We start from the raw sequence: 13978 nt of genomic DNA, 5'->3' as shown, positions 1-13978 counted from the left end.
TCTCTCCTACGGCCGAGCTTATCCCTTTGCTGCCGTAGCTCCTGTATAAGCTAAATATTTAGAAAATCTTCTTCCGGAAGGACAGCCATTCGCTCAGCGTTCTCTGCAGCCACTATCCTTAACTCTACGGCCTCCTTCAGTCTTTCAAACACAAAGGTACTAGGCTCGTCTACTACGGCTCCTATCCTTTCTATTACGTGTCTACGGTAGTCAGTTGGAAGCCCCCATACAAACCATCGCCCTCTCTCCGGATCTAACAAATTGCCCACCGCCATAGCTTTAGCTAAGATGGTAGTAAAGTCCTACACGTAGTAACGCAAGTCGCCTAGTTGTTCTGCAGATATTCAAACGTAAGCTTCCACAAAGTCTCTTATCTCCATACGTCGGTAGTAGTCCTCAGCTCAATATTCGGTCCTAAGCCTTTTTACAAGCTCTGTCCAGTCACTAATTACAAACTCAGGCAGGCTTCGGATCCACATCCCTATCCAGTAATCGCAGTACTCCGGAAGGCCCTAGTGCTTCTCCTTGCTCGTGACGTGGTATCGGACGCATAGTCGCTCATACTACTTAATAAACTATAACACGTCCTGTCCTATAAAGTACGGAGTTCCAACAGTTCCTGGGGCTAGCATAGGCTGAACCATAACATAGATCTTGTCTCAAGCCGTCGACTGCTGGTTATAGGATAGTGCATCTAGAGCTTCCTTAGGAGCTTACAGGTGATCCTTACGGCTCTTATCCTTCGTCTGCTAAGGGTCATCAGTCCTAGGTAAACGCTGCGGTAGGTCCGCTTGCATAGCCGTAGTCTTAACAGAGGGTGTCCCAGATAGCTGTCTTAGCGGTACCTTAACAGGTGCATGCTGCGGCTGGTCTGCTTTCATTACTGCCTAAGGTAATAGTATCCTAGATGTCTACCCTAGTGTTAGTTTATACTCAGCAAAAGAAGTATAGGCTTCGGTTCCTTCTAGCTGCTTCTTAACGCCTGGAGGTCGGTCTTCCTAGGAGAGCACAGAATCGCCATCTTCTACTACTGCCGGGTCTCGATACGTCCGTCTGTTTTAGCCTACCGTTACTCCGCGCGGTAGGGTACTGCTAAGCCTTACGCTCCTACCTGCTTCTTCACAGAATACCTCTAAAGCTGCCACCGACACAATCCAGATAACTTAAAAGAAGATAAAGCTAAGCCAGAATAGGAAGCTCTCAAGGATAGACCTGATCTCATATGCTTGCGACCTTACTCGGTATTATCTCTGTTCTTAAAGGGCAGCGCTAACTTCCTCTACTACCAGATACCTTAGATCTCGTTAGCCCTTAGCTACTTATCGTCTCTGCATCTTCAATAAAGCTCTAGCCATGCTCGTGCGCGGGTAATAGAAATATCGGGTAATTTTAACCGGTCGAAGTCGTCCGATTGGCTCGCCTGTTCGCTGGACGTCCTTGCACGTAACTTTCCAAGACCTTTGCCACTCCTTTTTGCCACTCTTTGGCCTGTGCGTCGAGTCTAATGTCCGTCTTTTCCGCTGTCTTTCTGTTCAGGGACTACCTGGTTCCCCTTACTGTCCAATACTGCCTAGTTCTCTACTTTCGTCTCGTCTATCTAGCTGGCGGTTCTTCTGCAGCTGGCGGTTCTTCTACAGCTGGTATATTCCTGCGCGTATATAGTTGTGTATAGAATGCCAGACTTCTAATCCAAAGAGCTTGCCGTCGTCCCCACGTGGAATGCCATAAAATATGTGGGAGGGTACGACCACTCTCAGATAGGAAAGTCACAGTGCTGTCTGTCTGTCTGTCGGTCGGTCGGTCGGTCGGTCGGTCGGTCGGTCGGTCGGTCNTCAGTCGTAATCAATCAGTAGGAAAGCAGTCAGTAAGAAGAAAGGAAAGAATGTATTCCCGGTAGGTCGTAGTGTAGAGAAGGAGAGAAGCCGAAGGCTCAATATATACAGGAAAATGCCAAGGCACTAAGTAGTGGCCCATTTTACCCCACCACAGTAGTATATAAGATATTTAAGGATTTTTAGGATTTGTAAATTTCTATTACTAATTTATTAACCACTTCTTAAAAATAATTTAGCTATTAGTAAACTTAATAAGGAAGAATATAAGATATAAATGGACTACTAAATATAAATAAGCTTTTAATAACCTAAAATATCGTTTTACAACTGCCTTAATTTTTATCTATTTTAATTCTAACCTTAAATGCATTGTTAAAATAGACTTATCTAATTATATACTAGGAGGGATATTATTATAATATAATAAGAATGGTAAACTACGTCTAGTAGACTTTCTCTTTTAGAAACTCGCCCTTATTAAATTAAACTATAAGATATATAATAAGGAACTGCTTATAATTATTAGATGCTTTAAATAATAGCGTTTAGAACTTAAAGGATTACTATTCCTAATACGCGTACTAACGGACTATAAAAACCTGTAGTACTTTATAACTATAAAATAGCTAACGTAATACTAAATTCGTTAAGCTAAATACCTCTTACAATTTAACTTTAAGATTATATACTAACTAGGTAAACTTAATTAGAAGCCTAATATATTAATATAATAATTATAGAACCTACCTATAAACGCTTTAAATAAACGGATTATAAATTAATTATAGATCCTACTACCCCCTAAACGTTTAAAAAAACTATATTCTATATTTCTAAATATAAAACTTAATAATAAATTAGAAGTTAATAAATGGGAAATATAAATTAATAAGTTAATAGAATATAAATGTAAGAATAATATATAGATAGTAAATATAATAAAAGCGATTTAAATAGGAAAACGATAGTATAAAAATATTACACTTACTAAATACAAAATTTATAATAATTAATTATACTATTAATAGAAGATAGTAGTTCCGAATTCTAAACCTTTATAATTTAAAATACTTAAATTTATATATAACTCTTTTATAGTAGAATATCCTGGCTATATAAAGACGTATAAGATAGTCTAGTAAGTATATTACTAGCCTATAATATACGACTATATGCAAAAATATATCTAAGTATATAGAATATATATTTATAGAAAGACTTCTTACATAAAGAAATAAGGAGTACTTTAATTATTGTTAATTCTAATATAAAGATAGCGTAATATTTTAATTAACTTTATAGTAGACCTACCTAGCAGTAATAAATTTATAAATATTATAGTAGTAGTTAACCGCCTTATAAAAATGCGATATATAATTCTTATTACAGTATAACTGCGGCAACACAAACCACCGCCTTGCAAGGCCCTTGCTAGACAGCTTAGACCTAAAGAAATACCACATCCTTGCTATACAAGAGCCGTATTACAATGCCTACACACAATTAATATACTGCCCCCGAGGATTCTAGCTCCTATATGAACTAAAAGCAGCCATACGCGTGTGCTTTATAATTAGCAGGGCTATCAGCCTATCCTTATAGTCATAGCAGGCAGTTAACCTAGATATTGCAGTTATAATAATCTAGATATATAGGGGACCGGTTTAGATTATTAATGTGTATAACCCTAGGGTTAAAGGGGTCCCATAAACAGAGAATATTATATTGGTAATAAGCTTACTAGAAACTGAAGACACAGAGTCTATCCTATTAGGAGATATGAACCTCTACTACCCGCGGTAGGGGGGTATCTATATTGCTGCTGAATGATAGGCAGAGTGCCTATTAAAAGCTATAGACACCTGGGGCCTTAAGCTAGCTACCCTCCTAGGAGTAATTATATGGCAATAAGGCACCGCCAGAAGCATAATTGACCTTATATTTATGGACGAAGGCCTATACCAGAGACTTGAAAGGTGCAACCCTAAAAAAGAATGGGCACTTGCTTTAGACTATATCCCTATCCAAATACAGCTAGATCTAGATATTAAGGCATAATTAAATAGTAAAAGATATGTAATAAGAAAGCTTAAAATAGATAGCTTCCTTAATATAGTTAAATAACAACTTTAAGACCTAGAAGAAATTCACCTGATACCGAATAAGTGAGGCTTAGTGGCTACCCCTAAGGAAATTAACTAAAGACTAGAAAGGATCTAGGTAGTAATTAAAAATGGGTTAGAAGAGTACTGCCCGGTTTTAAAAGCGGGCCCCTATACGCGATACGTATAGTCCATATAATGCGCGGTTTTTATTACTAGCTAATAACGAGCAAGAAGAAAATATATAAGTAGCTATAATCCTAAAGACGAGAGATATTATAAAGATATAAGAAACTAGCTAAAGAATACCCTAAAAAAAGAAGTAAGGAATAGCCGGAGACGGTTTATAAATAAGCATACTATTAACCCGAGCCTCCCCTATAATAAAGGTCTTTAGAAAATAGCAAAATAAGTAAAGAGAAAGGTAGGATATTTAGTAGAAGATCTATACCTTCCGCCCCTGCGAAGACTAGGTAAATCACTGGCTATAAGCGATAATAATAAGAAGGCAAAAATCCTTATAGAAAGATTTTTCCCTTAACCAGCTTTAGTAGACCTTAGCAATATTACGGGCGAAGCACCGGTGACTCGCCTAAGGGTTAACAGTAATATAATAACCGAAGAAATGGCTAGAACTATTAGCCGCCTTTTAAATAATATAGCACTAGGACTAGATAGGATCCTAAATAAAGCCCTAAAGACCTATGGACCACTAATAGTACCTTAGCTTGCGGATGTAGCTAGAGTATACTTTGTAATAGGCTACTACCCGAGACTTAGAAGAGCTATAGCAATGTTTATCCTACGTAAAGAAGGTAAAGCAGACTACTTATTTCTAGGGAGCTACCGCCCTATTGCCTTAGAGAATACCCTTAGTAAGATCTTAGAAAGGGTAATAGCGGACNNNATNNNAGANANGGNANAGGAANACGCCCTACTACNANAAAGCTAAATAGGGGCAAGAAAGAACCGCTTAACACTATTAGTACTTACGCTACTCGCTACCACTATTAAATTAGTATGGGCGATGCGAAAGGACTTTATAGTATTAATGCTTAGCCTAAATATTAGTGGCGCCTACGACAACGTACCCTATAAGCGTCTCCTATATATTCTTAGAGTAAAAGGCTTCCTAGAATAGATTATATAATTTGTTTAAGGGTTTATAGGNTAAAAAGAAATATNNNTANTCTTTAGCGGATANTAAAGCCCCCNTATTATAGTTGNAANAGGAATACTATAAGGATTACCCCTCTTACCTATACTCTTCCTTTTCTTTATAAGCAACCTACTTAACTCCTTTAAAGAAGGGGCGACCTAGGGGATAGGCTTCGTTAATAATATAAACCTAATTATATATGGGCTAACAGCCGTAGAGAATTGCAGAACGCTAGAGAAAGTTTATAATACCTATATAGAATAGGCAAGATAATATAGAGTCCAATTCTTACTAGAGAAGTACCAGCTAATCTATTTTATAAGAAAACGTAACTAATCTACAGATCTCTAGCATATAATNCGCATTTAAGGCTTTAGGGGTTAGCCAGTTTAGGGCCTAAGAGTATTAGGAGTATAGGTAGAGAGTAAGCTCTAGTAGAGCGCATATGCGGCCTAAGTGGCCTGTAAGGGCTAAGTATAGTATATTGCATTATCTAGGATTGTTAATTCTATATAGGGCCTATGCTTTTAAAGGTCACGCCTACTATATATAGTAGTTGTCCGGCTAACTATGACGTATAGGTTCAGTATTTGGGCCATTAGAGAATTTAAGAAAGGCCCCCTTAAATCGCTCCTTAAACCACTTTAAAAGGTCTAAACAGCCTGCCTCTAGAGTATAATAGGCGGATATAAGCGAACGGCTATAGCACTGCTTGAGAAGGAAGCTAATATTCCCCCTTTATAACTATATATTAAAGCCGCTGTAATATAAAGGGCGTAAAAGGAACGTAACTCTAATGTTATAAAGTATATTAAGATACGCCTAAATAAACTATGGAGGGACCCTAGGGCGCCTTATAGGAGAATAAACTAATAACCCTAAAGTAGGGAAGATATATTAGAGAAATAGGTAAAGAAAGTAAAAGAAGAATAGTGCTGCTTTAGGGCCCAGGCCTATATAGAGGAGGAAGGGAGACGTGTAAGAGGCTAGTAAGGATAATAGTAAAAGAGAGAAAAGAGCTAAAGTAAAGTATAAAAGAACGCTAGGAAACTAACTACCGTAATATAATACTGGCTAGACTAATACTGGAGAGGTGTATGGGAGTTAAAGGTATAGAGGTTAACTAAGGCAAGAAGAACCTAAGCCGTAGTATAGTTAACGCTATGGGGGGTAAATACTCTAGGGCTCTAAGAAGGCCTAATAAAGGCAGAAAATATAATGGTAATACTTTTAAGAATAGGAGTAATAGGACTAAAAGACTAGCTCTACTAGGTGGGTATTCTAGTAGGTAGCCTAAGATATAAATGTGGCTGGCTAAGACAGATACTAAAACACGTAATACTACTATGCCCCCTATATACTAACTAAGAAGTAATACTTTTAATAGCTGGCATAAAGAACTATAAGACACTACTCTTAATATAAAAAGGCCTTAAGGCGGTTACCTAGTGGCTTATTAGCCAAAATATACTAAACCAGTTCTGGGTTATAAAGGAAATAGTAATAAAAGGTAGGGGGGCGAGCAACGGTTGCCCCCTGATAACTCTATAGTAGTAGAGTAAAGTTTGCGATACTAGCGCGTCTATAGGCTTGTTACGGCAGTAGTGGTTCCTAAGGAGGTTAAAAAGTAAGGTAGTAGGAGCACTATAGGTGACTTGCAGGCGCCTCGCAGGCGCCGCGTAGGCGAGTCCTAAAAGGCGGGGAGATAGATTATGGGGTTTTCTTAAATAGAGTTTTCTCCCTATATGTATATAAGGAGTAGTTCGTGTAGGCCTAATAGGGATCCGAATCGGACGTTAAGCAATGAATTATTATTATATAATTCTTATAGTATTAATTAATACTATCTTAGTAGCTAAATATTTTATTAAATATGTCTTTAAGCTATATAAACTTTCTAATTTAATAATATCTAACTGCGGAAGCTAATTCGTTTTAACCTTTTAGTAAGCTTTATATAAATAATTAAGTATATAAATATAACTTTTAACTATATTTTATCTAGAGATAGATAGTTAAACTAAAATTATAAATGTAATTATAGAATAATACCTATAAATATACTGCTCCTATCTATAAGACAACTGGGAGAAGTAGCTGCTGTTAGCGAAGTTTACTGCGAATAATATAATTAATTAATTAATAGACGTAACACTATTCTATATAATCTACGGATAAGACCCTTATTTTAGATTTAAACTATAACCTAAAATTAATATAATAGGACCTACGATTAAGCGGATTTAGTTAATTAACGTATATAACTTTACTAATTAAATAAAGTAGTTAACGGAACTACTATAAAGCGAATTAACGTACGCTTAAATAGTATAGGAATAGCATATAAATAAAGGACGAGCTCCTGTGTAGGACTTTAAAGAAGGTAATATAGTTTACCTAAATATATAAAATATAAAGACTTAACGGCCCTTAAAGAAACTTAATTAAAAGTTTATAAGCCTATACTAAATTAAGAAGAAGCTAAGTCGGTATATTTAAAAGCTTAAACTATTAACTAAGATAAAGATATACTTAATGTTTTATATAAGCTTGCTATAACCTTTAAAAGGTAAACCTTTAACTTATAAAGTGCCGCCGCTACCTTTTATAGTTATTAATAATAGTAACGGTTCTTATTTTATTAACTTAATTAATAATATGTAATAGAAAATATAATCTAAAAAATTTAAACTTCTTATTAAGTAAAAAGGATATAAAATATAAACCTAGGAAACCTATAACCAGATTAAGGCTAACGCGCCTTCCTTAGTAAAAGAATTCTATAAGAACTATCCTTTACGGCCTACTTTAGCTAGATAAATATAATATAAAGGTAAATAACTGCTACCTAATTGTAACGTTTCCCGCCCCAACGTCGCCATTCGGCCAAAAAGACACGGAGTGCTTGCGAACTTGTTTGCAGCGCGGCGGGATCTAATATATGTACTCTTACAATTGCCCTCCCCTCTACGCGTTCGCCCTCGAACGCCAAGCCGCAGGAGGTCCGCACACGAAGAGTCGCACCATATATTAGGAGTCCCCAGTAACGAAGGCTGCTTGGAGTCCAAGCCTAATCGGACACAAGCCGACGTCTCTTTGCCTAACCCCTGTAGACGTGTTTGACTGTACTAAAGCGAAGTATGCGACCGTCGGGGGTCGAACCCTCCCACCCCCATAGCTGGCTCTAGTAAGTTCGCAAGCACAATTGTAACGTTTCCCGCCCCAACGTCGCCATTCGGCCAAAAAGACACGGAGTGCTTGCGAACCCGCCCGTAGCGCGGCGGGATCCAATATATGTACTCTTACACTAATATAAATATACGAAAAACGATAGTAAGAAGCTTAAAATTAAAAAGAACTTAAAATAAATTATAATACTTATAAACACGATAAAATTAAAAGCCTTAAATTATTAAATTATTTAAGCCTCTAACTAAAGAGGGGGAGGAGGGGAGGAGGGGTATAGGACTAGCCTAGTTATAGTAAGAATATTTTAGTAAAATACTTAACAGATAAATTCTGCTAAGTTCTACTAACACGAACGTTTTAGTAAAATTAATGCTTAATTAAATTCTACTAAATTCTGCTAGATTCTACTAAAGTCTGTTAAAGACTACGCGCGTACGTGTATATATACGTATATATTAACTACTAAGACCCCTAATTATTTAATTATAAGATTCTTACGTTATTCCTTTCTCTTCTTTATATAACGTCTTATTCTTAATAAGAGCTATATACCCTTAGATTTAGATAAAATTTATATTATTCCTTTAAATATTCCCTAAAGTCTCCTCGCGCCCTTATATTCCTAAATCTTCTTCTTATTCTATTTCTTATAACTATTTTGCCCTTAGCGTGCCTATCTTTAGCCTATTAGTAACCTTTTATATAGGTACTCTATCCCTTAAGTATTCTAGTATATTAAGCCCTTAGTACCCTTTTTATTACAGACGCTTTAAGTACAATGTTACGACTACTTGGAGAAGAGTTAGAAGAAGCTAGTTAGTTAATTTAAGCACGGTCTAAGATAGAGCCGGTAGAACTATATAACGAGGAATAGTAACTAAGGTTATATAATATACTATGTATTAAATAAGAGGAATAAGAGGAACTTATATACCTTATATATAAGACGTATATTACGTATAAGAAGGATTTTATAGGAGTACGGTTGTGTATTTAAGGACCCTTAGTCCCTACCTAGATAGTTCCTTCCTTATAGTGATTCTCAGAATATAATTAGAGTTAATCTATTAGGCAACTACTCCACCAGTTATTATTACGTTATTAACTTTAATTTATATTACCTATACACCTAGCCTAATAACGAGCCTATTATAGTTCCTGCTATAAGGTTCCGTTATACAATTATTACCTAGTTACGGTATTAAATATAGAAAGTTGAATAATATGCCACTAAAAGCAGCCACTATAACGCCATTAACGGTGGCAACTACTTTAAGGTTAGGTAATACCAGTATGGTAGATACTAACTTATAGCAACCTATAACGGTCGGATAACTATAAGAGATAGTTAACCAGTTAATAGCTAATAATGTAGTAATAGAAGAAAGGGTTAATGGGATAGGAGCAGCGAGGATTAAGTTACTATTAATTAAAAGGTACTTAGGAGAAAGATTAAAGCTTAAAGGATTCCTTATATAAATGCACTTTAAAGTTACGTAAGAAGGGGCAAAGCTACTAATACCTATAGATTAAATAGCCTATATGGGACTATTCCTATTAGGAAGAGTACTTAAGTAGTTTAAGCCTTACTTTACGGAGATATAGGTAAACGGAATGACGACCACTAACTAAGAAGTGTAATTTATGTTCTTAAGCTAGGAGGGGTTTACGGAGCAACTTATATAGATATTTGGAGACCTAGAGGTAGTAACTATAGCAGAAAGAAAACTCTAAGATATTACGCAATAAACTTTAGTAATTAAGTATACGACGTAATTCTAGACGTTAGTAATATAAGTAAAGTAGAATAATAAGGCGCTTATGGCACAGTATAAATAGGGACTTAAGGCTAAAGTCTAGAACGTAATTATTCTAATAGAAGATGCGGATACCCTAAGGGACCTAATAGATTAAGCGATTAAGATTAATAATTGGATCTACTAAAGGGAATAGGCTAAGAGAGGTTAGGATAGAGTTCTATAGTTATATAAGACGTAGAGTACGCAATAACTAAAGCTAAGTTAGAAAATATAGTATAGCGCAGAGCTAATAGACCTAAGTAGTATTAAAGAAGCCTATAAGAGATGGAGCAAGAAACTATAGAAACCTAGAGGTTAAGGATTTAGTAATTATAGGACCACGAAGCAGAGGCTAAACTAGGGATCTTAGTAGTAGAAGACATTTAGGCGGACTCTATAATAGGAAAAATGGTTTAAAGAGGGAGCTTATATAAATTGCGGAAAATAAGGTTATTATATTAGAGACTATAGAAGTGGTTAGAGTTACTATATAGTAAAAGAAACAAGACTAGCAGACGATATATATGTATAGAGGGACAATAATATACTACGAGGAACAAAGGAATGTTTAATTAAAAGTTTTGTATTTTATTATAATAACACATACTAAATTTATAAGGACGCTAAGTACGGCGCAAGCTATTGGCTATAAGAGCTATATTTAGCGGAATATAAAGAAACTAATAAACTAGTTCGCAGATCGGATATTAAGGACAATAAATTTAACGTAGGCGAAATATTTTATAATAATAAGGTAATGAGAGTAGCTTACTGGGAGCATATAGACCTCCAAGATGTTATACTAGAGGTAGAGGATAATTCCACTATAGAATAGGGAATATTAGTAGGGATTAAGACCCCACTAAATATAATATCTATTACTTTATAAGACGCAAGAGAAGTAGAATAGTAAGCCACTTCGGCACTTAATAAAGGTAAAAGGCTAAAGGCTTAAGATTCTTAAGATAAGATAAGAGACGACTAAGATTCTTAAGACGAGATGAGGCAAGCTTAAGGACCTACGACGGACGATAACCGATGGAGTAGAGTAGTAGCTTAGTTTAAAGATATACAAATAAACTTGGGATAAAGTTTTCTATAGGCATAAGACTCTTAAGACGAGATAAGTGAGATTTTAAGACTTTTAAGACAAGATAAAAATACTAAATAAGCCTAGTTAGACTAAGGTAGGAGTAAAGCTTAAGTTAGAAGTAAGCTTAGGATTAAGAATTCTATAGAACTAAGACTTTAAGATACGAATAAGGACTATTAACGAGATTAAAGAATCTGCGGTATAAATAGTAACTAGACTAGGAGATAGGTATATAGACCTAAAGGACTTACTAGGGGAATATAGTGTTTAGCCTAAGGATTGGAAGGCCAATATTAAGATTAAGAAGTAAGAAGACTTTAAAGATCTACTTGTAAGACGCGAAAGGAAAGAAACTATAGAGGAATTTAGAGTAAGAATTACCTTATAGCAAGAACAGAAACTAGATAAGAGATTTAGCACACTAGGACGTATAAGGGATAGAGCACCTATATAAAGAATTACTAATAGGCCTAGAGTAGGCATACTAAGAGCTAAGTGGCTTATTAAACTGGAATAAGAAGAGGATCTAGGGATTCTAACTAGGTTTAAAGAACGACATACTAAAGGCTATTACAACGCAGTAATAAGAAGATACTTCCTTACGGACAAGCTGTATATACTCTAGTAACTATACTAAAAGTAGTATAGGCAAAGGCATAATAATAAGTGGGAAGATTTCTATATATAGCTGGACGAAAAAGTTATCTAAGACCACCCGATTATAGAAAAGGCTATAAATTATATTAAAGGGGCCTTAATTATAACGTTAAAAGATCTAAAGGTGCGCTTAGAGGACTAGAGAAGTAAAAGGCGTGTCTTAGTACCTGCGAATAAAGTTATAACGCTTAGATTAATATAACAGAAGTTTAAACTTAAGGATAAAGATAAGCTAAGAGTTAACCTAAGACATTAAGCATATTATACGCTATTATAGATCGTATATATAGACGATGCGTATAATATATATAAAGCACTAAAGGATAAGCACTATAAGTATTCTATAAGAATATATTAGATAATAGAGGAGTAAAAGTATAGGAATGCTAAATATATACATAGCTAGCATCCAGTAGAAGTTTAGGAGTTAGGTAACTTAATACTTTAACTAGAAAGATTTCTTATAAAAGAATGCCTAGATAAACGATAGTGGTGGGAATACCTAGAGAATACCTATCTATAGTATATTAAAGATAAAAAGCGAACTAAGTATTAGCTAAAGAGGGACTAAGTATAAGTAGGATTAAGCAGCTAATAGTTAGGAAAAGTAGAGGCCTATAGGACTAGAGGGAGCTAGTAGTAAAGCCTTAGACCCTTAAAGGAATTTAAGGATAATACCTAAATTTATAAGCTAATTAGTAAGATTAGCAGTTTAAAGCGCTAATAGATAGTGGAGTAATAAGAAACTATATCTTACTAGTAGTAGTTAAGAGAATGGGACTACCTTATAAATAGAAAGAACAACCTTACCTATTAGTTATAATTTTAGGAGATCTAATAACCTATAGAGGAGGGGTTATTAACCTTAAAATAGGACCTATTTAGTTAACTATTAAAGGAAGATGGATTAAGATAGCTTTTAATATCCTACTATTAGGACGGGATAAGGCAGTACTAGAAATACCTTAGTTATAAGAATATAATCTAAGGATCGATTGGGTTATAGGTTAGGTTAATATTAGAGATACTTAATAACATAAAATGCGATAATAAGCTAAGATAGTATAGTACTAAGTAGGAGCGACCTATAAAGAAACAGAAAAAGGGCTAAGCCATATACTAAAGAGATACCATAAGTACGGCAAGAAACTATAATTACTAGAAAGTAAAAAGCTGTTAGAGTATATAGTATGGGACTATAAGATAGAATTAGAACCAGGAATAAGTTTAAGGTTCTTTCCAATCTATAAACTTACTAAAGAGGAAGGTAGAGTATTAAAAGAGTTTGTTTAAGAAAACCTATAAAAGGGATATATTAGACCATCGCAATTATTAGCGGGTTATCTAGTACTATTTGTACTAAAGAAGAATAGTAAACTAAGGCTATGTATTAACTATAGATAGTTAAACAGTATTACTTAGAAGGATAGATATCCTTTACCCTTAATTAGTAAAATCTAAGATAGAATAGGTAACGTGTAAATCTTTATAAAGATAGATCTAAGATAGGCGTACTATTAAATTAGGATTAAGGAAGGTAATAAATAAAAGGCAGCCTTTAGGTTAAAGGAAGGACTGTATAAACTATTAGTTATATAATTTAGGCTTATAAACGCATTAGCAACGTTTTAAAAGCGTATTAATAATATATTAGGAAAACACTTAAATAAATTTGTTATGGTATACCTTAACAATATTATTATCTACTTAATAACTAAGGAAGAGCACGGAAAATACGTTAAATGGGTTTTAAAGAGACTATAGAAAGAATAGATGCTAGTAGCAATTAAGAAATATAAGTTCTTTACTAGGAAGACCGATTTTGTTAGATTTATTATTAAACTAGGCCAACTTAGTATAGATCTAAAGAAGATTAAGGCTATAGTAAATTGGTAAGAACTAGAGAATATTATATAGTTATGATTATTCCTAGGGTTTTATAATTACTATAGAAGGTTTATAGCGCAATAGTTAAAGAATATTAAACTATTTACGCAATTAATAAAGAAAGAAGAACTATAGGTATAGGGAGAGAAACAGTAGGAACTCTTTAAGAAAGTTAAAAAGTTATTTACCCAGGAGCCAGTTCTTAAGATTTATTAACTAGGATTAGAGACAGTTATAAAAATAGACACATTAGACTA

At 34.7% G+C, this 13978-nt stretch overlaps 1 protein-coding gene across 1 annotated transcript; it reads left to right on the top strand.

Annotated features, from left to right (window-relative positions):
* Positions 1-13004: 13004 nt before the first annotated feature.
* K441DRAFT_566078 (uncharacterized protein) lies at positions 13005-13238 on the top strand (the record flags this gene model as incomplete). Its single annotated transcript, XM_067643727.1, has 2 exons — positions 13005-13121; positions 13143-13238. Coding segments are annotated over 2 exons (213 nt in total), but the record flags the coding sequence as incomplete, so codon positions are not given.
* Positions 13239-13978: the final 740 nt, after the last annotated feature.

The sequence above is a fragment of the Cenococcum geophilum genome, assembly GCF_001692895.1.
Source record: "Cenococcum geophilum 1.58 unplaced genomic scaffold K441scaffold_27, whole genome shotgun sequence".
Taxonomy (NCBI): Eukaryota; Fungi; Ascomycota; class Dothideomycetes; order Gloniales; family Gloniaceae; genus Cenococcum; species Cenococcum geophilum.
Note: the sequence above shows the minus strand (reverse complement) of the source record. Positions and strands in the feature narration are given on the sequence as shown.